This window comes from Mustela nivalis (genome assembly GCF_964662115.1).
Source record: "Mustela nivalis genome assembly, chromosome: 11".
In the NCBI taxonomy this organism is placed as follows: domain Eukaryota; kingdom Metazoa; phylum Chordata; class Mammalia; order Carnivora; family Mustelidae; genus Mustela; species Mustela nivalis.
In genome coordinates, this window is record NC_139030.1 from 42,060,746 (window position 1) to 42,076,288 (window position 15,543).

Here is a 15,543-nt window from a genome sequence, read left to right on the forward strand (position 1 = left end):
GCTTACCTTTACTACTGCAAAGAAATCATTTGTATTTCTACTTGGGTAAAAATTCATTTGCATTTCTGCTTGGATAAAATTCATTTGTATATTGTCAAACTGTTCTTTGTGACCTCAATGACTCACTGAGTGCCTGCACTCACCCTGCTTGTTTTGAACTTTTATGCAGTTATTGCCTATTTCTGTATACCCATCCCCAACATGTGTGTTTAAGCAGTAAGCCTCACAGTGATTTTCACGTTTTGTCCCTTCCCTCCTCTCCATGTTGACCCAGTTACATTCAGATCACCCAAAGAGCAGGCTTCCCAAGTGCCACAAGCTACCTTATCCCTGGCTTCAATAAAGGAACTTACCCGTAGTCCTTGCTCTACTCTTTCCCTGCCTACAGTGACCAAACTTTGGGCTTTGGGTGACTTTATATGATCCTCTGAACATACTGTGCTCCCCTCTCCGTGATCTGTGATGAATTCTTTAATTTCACAAGCCTTTCCAAGTATCATTTCTGGAGTTTGTCAGAGTGGTCCCTAATGATCCCACAAGGGGGACTTGGCTTACTCTCTCATTTACAACCCAATTTGTACTGCTATCAGTTTTCAGGAATTATTATCTATCCTTTTAGATTTGTAAACTATTCTAATCAATAGTAAGAAGGAAGCCAAGCGAAGTACTCCTCACTAATGTTGGGAAGTTTAATCTCATCTCTCAGGTCAGGCAAGTTAGAGGTATCTCCTTTTTGAGGGATGTCTGGGTGGCTAGTTGGTTAAGCATCTGACTTTTGATTTGGGCTCGGGCTGTGACCTCAGGGTCGTGAGGTATAGCCCTACATCCAGCTCTGTGCTTTGAGTGCATACCCTTCTTAAGATTCTTTCTCTCCCTCTTCCTCTGCCCTCCCTTACTTGCCTGGTTTCTCTCTCTCTCTCTTAAAAAAAAAAAAAATGTGGGTCCTCCAGATGGCTCAGTCGGTTGGTTGAGTGTCTGCCTTTGGCTTGGGTTGTGATCCCAGGGTCCTGGGATTGAGCCCCGCATCTGACTCCCTGCTCAGTGGGGAGTCTGTTTCTCCCTCTACCCTTCCCTCCTGCTCATGATCTCCCTCTCTCTCTCTCAAATAAATAAAATCTAAAAATAAAAGGTATCTCCCTTTTTATTTCCAAATGCAGAAACAATTAATAGTTTCCTGGTAATTTGATAAGTCTTATATTAAGCCACATATTTTACTTGAAGTCTGTGTTTATTCAAATTCAGTCATTAATGGGTACTTGAAAAATATTGAATTGATAAATAAAGACCGAGTTTATCTAACTATTCTGACTTTGAAGGAGTCATGTCTAAATAATTTGGTGTCACAGTTTTGTTCATGTTTGTAAAAGCAGTGAGTAGTGGGGAAACTGGGGGCTGTAGAATCAGACTGACATGGTTCAAATCCCAGTCCTGCAGTGTATTGGTTGTACGGTTTCCAGGAAACCACTTAACTTCTCTGAGCCTTAATTTCCTTTCAATAAAATGGGGATAATATTATCTCCCTTGCCAGAATATTGGAAGCATTGATATCTACATAAAAGGTTGGTCGTAATGTATGTAAAATGCCTCACACACATTTGCAGCAAAAAGGGAGAATATAGTTATCTTAGTCAGTTCAGGCTGCTATAACAAATTATTATAGAATGGATGGCTTAAAGAACAAACACAGTATTTCTCACAGTGCTGGAAACTGGGAAGTTCAAGATCAAGGTACTGGCAGATCTGTTGTCTGGTGAAGGCATTTTCCTGGTTTGTAGAGGCCATCTTCTTGTTGTATCCTCACATAGAAGAGAAAGGGAGAAACAGGCTCTCTCTGCCTCTTCTTGTAAAAGTACTAATCCCTTATGAGGCTTCACCCTCGTGATCTAATCACCTCCCAAAGATTCCATCTCCAAATACTATCACATTGAAGATTAGGGTTTCAACATATGAATTTTGGAAGACACTAACATGTAGTCCATAGCAACAGCTTAAACATGGTGAAATAGGGAAAAAAATTCCTGTCATCTAACAAAATAGTGGAAAGAAATCACAAATCATGAGCGATCAAAGCAGAGATAAAGGACTAACTCCCTCCTTTTAAGATACACGACAATTTTCTATAATGCAAACATAAATGAAATACTACTATTTTGTACCTTATTTTTGTTTTAAGTTTAAAACTTATTTGGGATATAGTTTGAGGGATTTATTATTTGGTGATAGCAGATAGTTTCTTTGTGGCTTCCTAGCCTTGTGAGACCCAAGAATATTACAAGTGGATAAAGATTTCTAAGTGATTGGTTTCTGTTGAAGTCCTCATTAAGATAGATGTTCTGGTTATTTTTGCTGTGTAACAAATAAAGCCAAAATTTAGAGGCTTAAATCAATGTTATGTTCACAGATCCTATGGATCAGGAATTTAGAGAAGGCAACACAAGGTGGATTGCCTCTTCTCAGGATATCTGAGGCCACACACAGTTGTGTGTGTGTCTTAAAGACTGAGAACTGGAATCATCTGAAGCTTTGTTCATCCCTATGTCTGATTCCTAGACTGGAAGGACTCAGAACCTGGAGCTTCTGACCAGAACAAATACATGTGACATCTTCTATGTGGTGTGGCTCCTCTTCAGCAGAATGGCCTTAGGGTAGCTGGACCTCTTACATGGTATCTCAGGACTCCAGGCACGAATATTCCATCAGACAACACCGAAGGCACATTACCTTTTATCATGGTCCCAGAAGGCACATCACATCCATTCTATACACTCTGTTGGTCAAAGTGGTCAGTCAATAACCCACTTAAATTTAAGAGAAGAGAACATAGACCCTACCAGTTGGTAGGAGGGGGGCAGGGTCATATTGTAGTGATGAATGTAGGATAAGAGATATTGTTGTCAAATTGACCACAATGAATAATTTTGTAGAGGCTCTGTTCGTGGTGGAATATGAAATGAAATTTGTGCTCTAATTGTCAAGGGCATTTCCTTGCAGTTGGTCTATTGTCACTGCTCTGAATTCAACTAGTCACACACAATTTTCTTTGTGCTGGGCTTTTCTTTTCTTTTCTCTTTTTCTTAATGTTGCATTTTCTTAGTTTGGGTTCATTACCTCACTGATAAAGCTGTTTTAATATTTAATCTATTTCCAGTTTCCAAATCATTTTCTCAGGTGCCCATCAATTCCTCATAAGTGGTTAATTTAAAAGGCCTTTGAAGCATGACTGTATCCAGCTAAGGCAAATTTAACTGTCAACCTTGGAAGCATCCAGTGACATTCAGATGACTCCTTTCAGTGTAAGGGCCTCATTTTTTTTTTTAATCAATTGGTATAACTTGTCAAAAGAGGGTCAGAAATGGTACTCTTCCCACTCAAAATTTTTAGTGTTGTTGAAAGAGCTGACACTTTAGAATCATGCAGAATCATTAAACCTCGCTTTAATCCCAGGTGCCCCATTTAGTTGTGTGAAATTGATCAACTTTCTTAAACGTTATGGGTTAGTTTCCTCATCTATCCACTGAAGATAAAAATCCTTGCTTTATAGGGTTGTACTAAGGAACTTAAATAGTCAAAGAAGCTTCTGATGTAGAGCCCGTTTTATAGTAAGAACTCAATAGTAGTTAATAATAAAAACTACCTTTACATTTCCTGTATCCAAAATTCTCTTTCAGTGTAATAAATCTTGATCAGGTTCTTGCGCCGAATATGCTGGTTTTACAAGACAGGTGAGAGAGGAAGTGTCCCCGCTAGGGATGAAGAAGATGGCTTTCTCTTCTTTACCCTTGGAGCAGAAAGCAGGGGTTGGTGGCAATAAAACCTTTACCTAAGAACAACGTTAAATAAGGGAAAGTGACTTCAGGGGCCTTGGGTTTGTGGAGGGCGTACTGTTCCAGGTTTTGTCTCGGCCTTCTCCATGTGTATTGATTGGATTGTTAAAGGGGCAATACAAAGTTAAAAATCTTTTCAAATGAGATGTCCCTTGGCAGGACTACCAGAAAATAGTAAACACCTCACTGTAAAAATACAACACATTTAATTTTCTGCCAATGTTCATTTGTTTTGTTTCTTTATGAAGGGGGGAAAGAGAGGAAAACCAAGAAATAGACTCCTAGCTGTAAAGAACAAACTAATGGTTACTAGTGGGGAGGTGGGTGGGGGGGATGGGTGAAGTGGGTGATCAGGATTAAGGAGGACACTTGTTGTGATGAGCACCGGGTGTTGTATAGACATGTTGAATCACTATATTCTATACCTGAAACTTAATACTACACTGTATGTTAACTAACTGGGATTGAAATAAAAACTTGAAAAACATATATGCATACTTAGTAAAAGGTATTAAAACTTTGGCAATGTGTGCCATGTTAGATGTAAAATCCAAAATGTAGGCTAGAATTTTCTTTTTTTGTCCCTTGAGACTTCTCCACTTAAAATTGCTCTTTAATCTCCAATTTTTGTAATTATCATTATAAGCCTGAAAAAATGTTTGTTGCATTATGTTAAACTGCAAGAAGGCTTTAATTGACTTGAATTTATGTCTTTCTGTGTGGCAGGTGGTGAAGTTCACCAAATCCTTTGAATTGATGTCCCCAAAGTGCAGTGCTGATGCTGAGAACAGGTAGGGCTTGTGAGTTTCAGGTTTGTCTTTTGTTCCTTGTCTTCAGTCCTTGGGGTTGGCAGCATTGTGTAATTCTTTGAGGATAGGAGTTCTTTCTTTAGATCAGCAAGTGAAGACAAATATCATCACTCTTCTGTATTTCACAGCTTAAATAAAAACTGCTGCCTTTCTATGTCAACTATACCTCAATAGTAAAAATTTTCAAGACACTACAGCTTAAAATTACATGTATCTACATTGCAGAATAAAACTGCAAATGAATGAGGTCAATTTTTAGAGATACCCTAACTACACAGACAGCCTGATTTTCTGATTTATTCTGTCCCTTTGCTTCTCTTCCTCCCTTTTGTTTTCTTATATTTGGTCAATAATGTACCCTTGGGAAAGAGGGAAAGTGTCCCTCTTTCTTTTTTCTTTTTTCTTTTTTTTTTTTTTTGGTCCCATTGACATCTTTGAGGTAAAGGTGAGGGTTGGGGACAATCAGTGCATTTGTACTGCCCCGAATACCAGTTGACATGCTACCAAAGTGGATTCTGTTTACTTTGGTCCCTTCTAGAGGAAGGGGTAAGAAATAGTGAGACTGACCAAAATGCAGAAATATGGAGAAATACAAGTAAAATGTTTCTGCTGGCGTGATGATGATAATGATGTTAATACTGATACCAAGGCCAGTAAGATAAGCAGCTTCCAATCACTGAGTGCCAAATGTGCCAGGTTCTATCTAAAGGCTTTATAGACCTTTAATCCCCCAAATAATCCTATGAAGTCAGCATCATTACCCCAGCATGACAGAGGAGAAAACCAAGGTTCAGCGAGTTTAAGTGACTTGTTAAAGGTCCTGCAGGCAGTAAGTGGTAGCCACATCCAAGGACAAGGTCACCAAATAAAACTCTTCCAGCCTCTGAACTTTGATCCTATTCCCACATATAATTTACAACCTGGTAGTTAATCTCATACAGTGAATGTCTGTTGGGTTAATGTTTCCTAAATCTGGCTGATCAATCAGAATCAAGCTTGCAGAACTTGATGAAGACAATTCCCAGAACCCTCACTGAGAGATTTTGATTCCATATGTCAAAATTGAAGTCCTAAAGATTTATATATTCATTAACATATAATGTATTATTAGCCCCAGGGGTACAGGTCAGTGAATTGCCAGGTTTACACACTTTATAGCACTCCCTTCCCAATGTCCATAACCCAACCACCCTCTCCCTACTCAACCACCCCCCTATCGCCGCAACCCTCAGTTTGTTTTATGAGATTAAGACTCTCTTATGGTTTGTCTCCTTCCCAATCCTATCTTGTTTCATTTTTTCCTTCCCTATCCCCCAAACCCCCCACTAGATCTATATATTCAAAAGGTTCCCTGGGCACTACCTGATTCAAGATGTAATATTCAAGGGTAATTTGATTTTATATATCCATCATTGCCTTAAGTTCAGGAAATAGAAATCAGTACATTAAAATCGACACATCATTTAGTTACTTTAATTTTTATCCAGTGCATGAAATTTAAAAGAGGCTTTTGCTACAAACCATATAATTCCATTTATAAGGCACTTTTGAAAAGGCAAAATTATAGATACAGAAAGCAGATTAGTAGTTTGTAGGAGCTGGAGATGGAGAGAGGGGTTTACCACAAAGGGGCACAGGGGAATTTTGGGGTGTGATGGAATTGTTCTCTATCTTGCTGTGGTTGTGGTTGTATGGCTGCATTTATCAAAATTTGAAGAACTGTACACTAAAAAGGGTAAACTTTACTGTCTGTAAGCTATACCTTAAATGGGGGGAAAGAGTCCTTTCATAAGAGGTTCCTGTTTTCCTGCAAATATATTTATGTCCTCATCTGTATTTAATGTCAGCCAATCTATACCTAAAAAAAATAATTTAGACATATAGAGTTACTAGTGGTGTATGAAGCAGTTTTCCTAAAGTCTTCGTGTAAAATAACGTGAAATACATTAGAAGAAAAATGGGTATTCCTATTTATTCCTTGAGCCAGTCATGGCCTCATGTAAGCTCTCCATCATACATGAGGGGGGAAAGGTTTATGGAGTTATTAAAACACAACCTTTGAAATACTAATACTTCAATATTGTTCTTTTTTATACTACTGGAATGTGTCCTTTTGGTCACTGCAAAGTTAAATATTTCTGATCTTTCAATTATTTGTAATGATGAAAGAACATCCATGTCAAAACAGAATGACCCAAAACCCTGAGTGTCCTTGGCAAACTTTCTGATAATAAAGAAAGAAAGAAGGAAAGAAAAAAAAGGTCAGATTTTCTTTAAAGAGATATTTGAAAAGTGCCTTTGAACTTTGACATTATGAAGGAGTACACTCCATTATTCTATTTGTGGCCTTTAAATTAATTTAGAATGTTCATTTATCTCGGAAGACCTTTCCTGCGTTGTCTAGTAATTTCCCTCTTGTAGATATGGGGATCCTTCGGTCATTTATTGAATGTTAAAGAAATAAAGACAAGTGGCTGCAGCATTTACCTCAGCAGAGGCTGAGGAAGAGTCATTGAAACAGGCTATGAGTCTACAAATCACAGCCTGCTCTCAACACATTGTAAATCTTTCCTTTAACCTTTCATCACTTAACATCTTCATTGTAGATAATGTCCATTAGACACGTAGTCTTCTGGACATCGTTCGGAGTTATAATAAGATAGCTTCTGAGGATAATGTCTATGGTTTTATGCAACAATGTTTCAGGGTATAGTTTTAATTCAGATGAACTCTGGCTTAAAGCTTGCTGATTTTTATAGACAGTCCTTGAAGACTTTTTTTTTTTTTTTTAAACAAACAGGTGCACCTGGGTGGCTCAGTGGTTTAAAGCCTCTGTCATCGGCCCAAATTGGGCCTCTCTGCTCAGCAGGGAGCCTTCTTCCCCCTCTCTCTGCCTGCCTCTTTGCCTTCTTGTGATCTCTGTCTGTCAAATAAATAAAATCTTTAAAAAAAAAAAAAAGGGTTTTGTTGCTAACTCATCGTTTTTGCATATTGCCCTCTGGGGCTAACTCCTTTGTCATGGCTGCGCTTATCTTGGTCTTTGTGTAATTAATACCAAGCAGTTTTAGAGTTAGAAATGATCTGATGCATTTCTGTCCATGAAGGATGTACCCTTTCTGGGGCATTCTTGACAACTCTTCCAGTGATAAAATTCTCACTGTGCCATCAAGGGCTTTTTCTACTGATGGGGTTCTCTAATTGTTAGAAGAGCATTTTACGTTCCTAAAACTTCCACCTATTTGTCCTGAATCTGTCCATTAGACATAGTTGTTCTTTCATTAGTTTTATTCCTTCATTCAATTGCCATATGTAGAATATCTAGCTGGGAACTAGATAGGTAATGGGGCTACAGAGGTTTTTTTTTAAAAAACCAGCAGTCTCTGCCTTCAAGGATCTCAAGGCCAATGAACAGCAGTCAGAGTTGGTTAAGAATATAATATAACCATAACTAGATTTCACCAGGCCTCCAGACCACGGCTATAAGTAGAGTCACATTAACAGTGATAATTTATACTTAGCTGCTGGTCATTTCTGCCTTGTAGTGGACGCACCTTGCAAAAGCCACTCTTACACTAGTTCTGGGAGTCCCTAAACTTTAAACAAACAGAAACAAAATAATTTTATTACTGACTCGTCATTTTCCTAAGTGTCCACTCCTAAATCCTCTCCCTCTGGACCTGACAGAGCAGCATCTGCTGGGCATGGGCTCCCTCACCCACTCCAGAATCCACTACACTGTCTCCGAGTTACCGGTGGCCTTTCCAAATCAGAGCAAGGCTGCGTCATGAGTGCGTAAGTGTGAAGAGGGCTCACCTTCCCTACCATGTGTTATAGTTTGTTGTTGGGCCCCTAAACAGCTTTGCATGTACCCCATTTTTTCCAAATCTTTCAGTGCCCAAAGCTTTTGTCTGTAGCCCTTCTTTCTCTATAACTTGGGCTTAATCCATGGGACAAGGCTTAGAAACCAGAACCCAGAGAACAACCCATTAAGTTGCTCTCTTGGTTTCCCCACCTTACTCTCTTGTTGCCCACCAAGTTTAGATGCTCAAAGCCTCCCCCTCACAGTCCCTTTCCCTCATTGCACGTTGCCTTGTGCAACTAAATGCCTTCTCGTGTACAGATGTAGCTCAGTTTAGGCTCTTATCCTGCTATCAAGTAAATCAGTGACTATATAAAGCAAGTCAATACTTCTTGTAAAAGGTTTGTGCCAGGTGGTTTTCTAGTAGAGAGGAGGGGCACCCAACTCGTGTGGATAACAATGGAAGGCCATGTTCGGGGAAAGCTTTTGGATGTGATGAAACTTCACTTAGTTCCTGTAGGATAATGGAAAGTTAGTGATACAGCTACCTTCCAGGAAGAGGAAACATTGTAAACAGAGGGACAGAGGTGAGAACGCTAACAGTGCATGTTTCAGGATCTTTAACTTGGGCTGTAAGCTGTTGTCACAAAAGTAATAACTCCCTGTAAAGACATCCAGCTGCCCAGAATGTCAATGGACTGGGGCAGGGGTCTTATCAGGTCCTGAAATGCTCAAGCCCTCTTAACTGGCCTAGGGACGGGCTACATGCTTATTCGTAAAGGGAATAATCACAGTCAGGGACATACTGAGATTTGTGTCTTGAAAACTCATCTGGGCAGTAGAGTGGGAGAAGAGCTAGAGGATGGCAAACTAAAGCACCAAGGGTTTGAATCTTCTGCCTCGCCCGGTGGCAGTGGCTCAGTAGTGGAAGACTGCCATGGATCTGCTGTGCTTACTTCTTCCAAGTCAGCAACTGCTATTCGTAGATGATTTTTATACTTCATGGTTTCCAGACTCTTTGCCAATCTTTTCACTCTCCCCTGGATGTGCTCTAGCTTGCTGGAATCCTTCTTAAAGTGGTATTTCCCAGAATGGGACATACTTTCCAGTTTTTTCCAGAATCGGAACGTATCAGAAAGTGATAAGTACCTCACTTTTTTAGAACATAGTACTGTTGATGCATTATTTACAGTCATCTTGTTTTCTCAATGATGAATTTTTTTTTAAAAAAATTAAGATTTTATCTGATTCATTTGATTCTCAACCTCCTCAGATCCCACTATTAGAACCTTTCCTATGAAGCCTAATTTCAGAATATTTAGTGAATCAACTTGAATAAACTTTCTTGGATCTCTTCTTCAAAGTTTAAAAACCTCTTTTCTGTCCTCAGTGAGAATAGGTAGTTTGAATGATCATGAGTACCTTAGAAATGGAAAAAAAAAAACTTTTATGAACATCTTAACAGAAATTTTTATTTAGTTTGAAATATATTTGGCCAAATTCTGTTGATCCATCTTGTAAGTATAGGTTTGGATGTTGCTTTGGAAAGTGTACTTTCTCAGCTATGCTACTTAAGGTATTTTTTAAAAAGCCAAATATCTATAATTTCTAGAAGGTAACAACTGATTAAAGGGGAATTTTTCTCATTTAATGGAATATAGGGGAAACATGGTTATTTAAAACCTGAGCTCTGTAACCACTTTGGCTTTCTGAGAATAAAGGGAGGTAGTGGGGATAAAATTTATTTTAGTGATCCATTTTTTTTTTAGCTTAATCTTTTTGCTATCTTTTTCATTTGTTGTGACTAGAAGAAGAGGAGAAAAACAAAGCTAGAAATCTCAGAGCAGCTAAAGGGCAAGATGCTTGGTTTAAGGAGCCTTTTGGCATGCAGGTCAGCCTGGAGAGTGGAGAGCTAAAATGTTCTGTTTGAAAAGATGAGGACAAATAGTTCAGAATAATGGCTCCCCAAAGATATCCAGCTCCTATTCCGTAAGACCTGTGAATATTAGCTGGCAAGATGGACTTTGCAGATCTGCATGAGAATCTTGAGATGGGGAGAATTATCCTGGGTTATCTGAATGGTTCAGTGTAATCCTAATGATGTATTTTATGATGACTAACATACCACAATAAAAAATAAAAAGAAAAAAAGAAGAAACAACAACAACAAAAATCCTAAGGGTCCTTATAAATGGAGGAGATGTGACAAGAGAAGCAGAGGTCAGAGTGATGCGGTTTGAGAAAGACTTGACCTGCCCTTGCTGGCTTTGAAGATGGAGGAATGGGGCCACGAGACAAAGCATGTGGTCAAGCTGAATAGTTAGAAAGGGCAAGGAGATGGATTCTACCCTAGAAGATGGAACAAAATTGTAAGATAATAGCTTTGTGCTATTTAAAGCCACTTAAGTTTGTGGAAATGTTATAACAGCAATAGGAAACTAATACAGGGGTTTGAGTTAAAAGGAGTCTAAGGAGAAGATAATTAAGGGGGGAAAAAGTGGAGTAAGAAGAGCTAAACCAGGTCTTCAAGAATCAAGGGGGCTAAGAAACATGGGAAGAGGCTTGAACTTAAGGGAAAAACATGACCAGTGAGAAATTCCCAGGGATAGGATGAGTAATGGATTTGTCAGAACTGTCTGCTGTGCTCAGTATTAAAATATTGCCCTCACTTTGTCTTTTGTTTGCTGTCTTCAGTGGCTACTGGAACTCTGGTGTTTCATCCAAAGGCTTTTCTGAGCAGTCATTCCTACCTTGCAAAACCTAGAAGTTATACTATTACAGGCCACTTCTGAGAATATAAAGATTTAAAAAAAAAAAAACAAACAAAAAAACAAAACCCAAGAGATCCTTGAGTACTCAGAGATATGTAAGGTTAAAAATTTGTTCTCTTTTCAATTATTTCAATAAAAACTGTTTCCTTGGTCCAGTGGGTTGAATAGTGTCCCCTCAAAATTTGTGTCCATCTGGAACCTTAGAACGGGGCCTTATTTCAGGGCACCTGGATGGCTCAGTCGGTTGAGTGTCTGACTCTTGGTTTCAGCTCAGATCATGATTTCAGGGTTGTGAGATCTGGCCACTGAGTGCAGAGCCTGCTTGAGATGTTCTCCCCAACATCTTCCTCCCCCACCGCTCCTGCCCCTGCTCATTCTCTCTCTCTTTCTCATAAATAAATAAAATATTAAAAAAAAATAGGACCTTATTTGGAAAGAGGGTCTTAGCAGATGCAATATTAGTCAAGGGTCTTGTAGTGGAATCATGCTGGATATAGGGTGGGCCATAAATCCAATGACTGGTGAGGACATATAGGGACATAGGGGAGAAACCATATGAAGACAGAAACTGAGATTGGAATGATACATACAAGTCCAGGAACAGTAAGAGCCATCAGAAGCTGGAAAAAGCAAGGAAAGAATCTCCCCTAGAGTTTAGAGGAAAGATGGCCCTGGCAATACCTTGATTTGGGTGTTCTGGCTTCCGGAATTGTGGGAGAATAAATTTCTGTTGAAAACCACCAAGTTTGTAGAAATCTATCATGGCAGCCCGGGGAGACTAATACACTCATTAAATGAGGAAGATGAAATAGATAATGTCTACTGAATGTCTCTTCCCAACAAAGTTCCAGGAAGCAATGGGTCTGGAAATCAACTATTGAGCATTATAGGGATTTTTAAAATCTAATTAGGAAAAGAGAATTAACTGTCATTGAAAGATTCATATGTCACATTTATGTTGTTTAAGTTGATTTCACAAATACCCAATGCATTAGACTTTATTGTCCTCATTTTACAAATGAGGAAACTAAGACTCAGAGAGGTTAAGTAATTTGCATACATTTGCAGGTTACTAAGTGTTGAATTTTTGTTCTGAAAGAAGTGCTACCAGCAGCACTCCCAGTTTTCCTGCAGGCTTCTGCCTGGAAGAAATTCTCTTGGCCATTTAATGCTTTACTCTATTAAGGCTGAAGCTTTAATTGGGTTTAGATGCTGTTTAATATGTCTCTAATAAGATTATACTATGATCTGGCATTGAAATGAATAGTTATTGTTTCATAGAAAAACATGGAAACAAGAAATGTAGTGTAAATTTGTTATTAGTGATGAAAATGTCTATTGTTGGGAAACAATGGTCTAGATGTTCTTGCAAAGCAAAAATGGCCATCTAGACGAATGACCATGGTCTAGATGTTCTTGCAAAGCAACAACCGAGGAAGAAACTCACAAAGAGATGAAGCTAGACTATGCTTTGTTACTGAAATACATAATAAAGGATCACTTACCAATGTCAAGTCATGCAACTGAAGACAAGAGAAATTGCCAAAGCACTCACAAGAAATGAAAGAAATTTCAAAACAGTAAGAGGATGGTGTAACCATCTTCATGCATGATTGAGACTGCTATTAAAGTGTGGATTATCAATTTGTCAAAACCTTCCAATGTGTCGGAGGCTGTTGAATTTCTAGGACAAGTGATTAAATTAAAGAAATAAGGAAACTCTGAACTTAGTCATATAAGAAATGAAAATCCCAGTATCCTTTGCCATGCTTGTCAGTGCCAAAGTTACTAAAATGACCACCCTCAGGAGCATAGATTACAAAATGTAGCATTTCAACATAACACCGTGTATAATGTCAAATGGTTAAAACTTGCCACCATATTTAATTTTAAATTAATCAAACTAAATGTGGGAAACAGAATTTTTGCTCCAGAGACCCTCACCTTCAGATGTCATATCCATGAATGTGTTACATTTCATGTCCAAAGACACTTGCACACGCAATTAGTCAATTGATGTTAAAATAGGGGAATTATTCTGTATTGTCCGGGTGGCCCAATCTAATCACAAGCCCTTAGAAACTTAAGAGCTTTCTTCCAGTTGAGGACAAGAAAAGAAGCCAGAGAGACGCAGCCAGTAAGGGAAGTCAGAGATTTAAAACACAAGCAGGGGGGCTCCTGGGTGGCTCAGCGGGTTAAAGCCTCTGCCTTCAGCTCAGGTCATGATTTCAGGGTTCTGGGATTGAGTACCGCATCAGGCTCTCTGCTCAAGCAGGGAGCCTGCTTCCCCCTCTCTCTTTCTGCCTGCCTCTCTGCCTACTTGTGATCTCTGTCAAATAAATAAATAAAAATCTTTAAAAAACAAAACAAAACAAACAAACAAACAAAAAACCACACAAGCAGGATTTGACACGTATTGCTGGCTTAAATATAGAGAGGGCCACATGTCAAGGAAACCATGACCTCAGCACTGCAATTACAAGGAGTTGAAAATTCTTCCAACAACAACAAGCTTTGATTCTTCCCCAGAACTCCCAGTGGAGTTGCAGTTTTCTCAACACCTTGATCTTGCTCTCGTGAGATCTTGAGCAACAAATTCAGCGAAGCCATGACAAACTTCTGATCTCCAGAATTGTGAGATAATAAAAGGGTATTGTGCCAAGCTGCTAATTTTGTAGTAGTGTGTTGTGCACAAATAGGAAACTTAAGGCACTCTTAGTGCATGAGTTTGAACCCAGTCTCGTATGAGAATGAATTTGAACTCAGTGATATGAACACAGAAGCACAGATAAATAAATGGCGGCTGAACTGGTGAATGAGTGGTGCGTAGCCAGCCATGTAGAACAGATGACCAGGAGCCCGGCCTACCTAACCTTGGAGCTTCCTTAGGTCTTGACTCAGTTTTAGACATGGGGCTGCACAGTTAAACATTCGCTGGTGGCATGACTGACAACAGGAACCCCTTAAAATTTCTGGCAACAAACCAACTAAAGATCCCTCGAGGGAAGAATATGAGACTGGTTTTGCCTAAAAACTTTCCAGTGATGCTTCCTACTAAGTTTAATAGAATGCCAGCATCAAAGCTTGCGGGAGGGGACTGGTTATCTGGAAGAGAGTCCTAGAGATGAAAGTGGAGCCCTCTTCTAAGAAATGCGGCATCCTCAATATCCTGACAGCTAAGAGGATGTTATCGGTAATCATCGATGATTGCATTTTGAAAAGTGATTTAGAAGAGTGACACTGAATTTGAGGAAATTTTAGAAATGTCTTAGTCAATTTATTTTACTTATAATTTTTCCTTTTATATATAGTCAACTTGTAGAGTTTAAAATTTCCATCAAGAATGGCATATCATAAAATTTATAGAAAATCTAAAAGATTTTTTAACACAAGATTAAAATAGTATAAGTTTTAACAAAATGCCTCATAGCATTTTTTGTCTTTTTTTACTGGTTCAAAAGTAATAATGCATCTTATAATTGATGGTATTGTAGATTCCATCAAATAATATGACACTTCCACACATTCTCTTTCCTGTGGCCTTTATACCCCTCAGCTCATTTACACCTACCCCTGAAGGTGTGTATATCTCAACTCTGAGAAGCACCTTATGGGACCGTTAGGGTTTCTTTCAGTTTTTAGGTTGGACAGTCCTGTGATTCTTCTCAACATTAGTTTTCTGCATTACATTTTTTAGGTCAGAATACTGAAACTTATGTTTCAATGCCTTATTGATTTTTTTTCCTTTCCTTACAATTCTATGTGGAATCTAGTTTTCCAAACAAGTTACTCCTTCCAGCTGTGGTTTGCTTACTTTCCTTACTTTTCTTTAACTCTTTCCTTTAGGCTTACAGGCCCCATGGCCCAAATCTGGCCAGTTAATAAAGGGGAACTGACTTCTATGAGACATGACTATAATGAGACAATACAGGAGGAGCTCCAAGATTGACTCATGAGTCTGTGAATAAGACTCCCAGAGAGGTTCTTTGTTCTTGTCCAGCAGCAGAGTTGTATTCAGGAATCAACTTGGAATAGACCATCATAGCCTGAAAAGACTAAGTATGATGACTGAGGATTTTGTTTATTCACTTTATTGTGATTGTACCCTGCAATCATATTGTACATTTTATAACTCTGAGATGCACCTGGCCCAGGTGAGATGATCTCTAGCACCTTCCCAGATTATGAATATGATTCTGGGCTTACGCTTCCAGAAAGTGTGATGTAACCCACCTTCTCTTGCACATTGCTACCTAACCCTGATGAGGATCTTAGGAATCAGAAATTCTGCTCCTACTTTGAAGAAAGTTGCTAAGTGTCTTCACTGTGAGTCCTAACTG

At 38.9% G+C, this 15,543-nt stretch overlaps 1 protein-coding gene across 1 annotated transcript in view; it reads left to right on the forward strand.

The window, feature by feature from the left end:
* The window catches only part of PDE11A (phosphodiesterase 11A), a 380,751-nt gene that overhangs the window by 162,136 nt on the left and 203,072 nt on the right, over nucleotides 1–15,543 (forward strand). Inside the window, exon 5 of the mRNA XM_082689397.1 lies at nucleotides 4,551–4,615. Within this exon, the coding sequence (XP_082545523.1) occupies nucleotides 4,551–4,615 (65 nt within the window). The remainder of the gene's footprint in view (nucleotides 1–4,550; nucleotides 4,616–15,543) is intronic.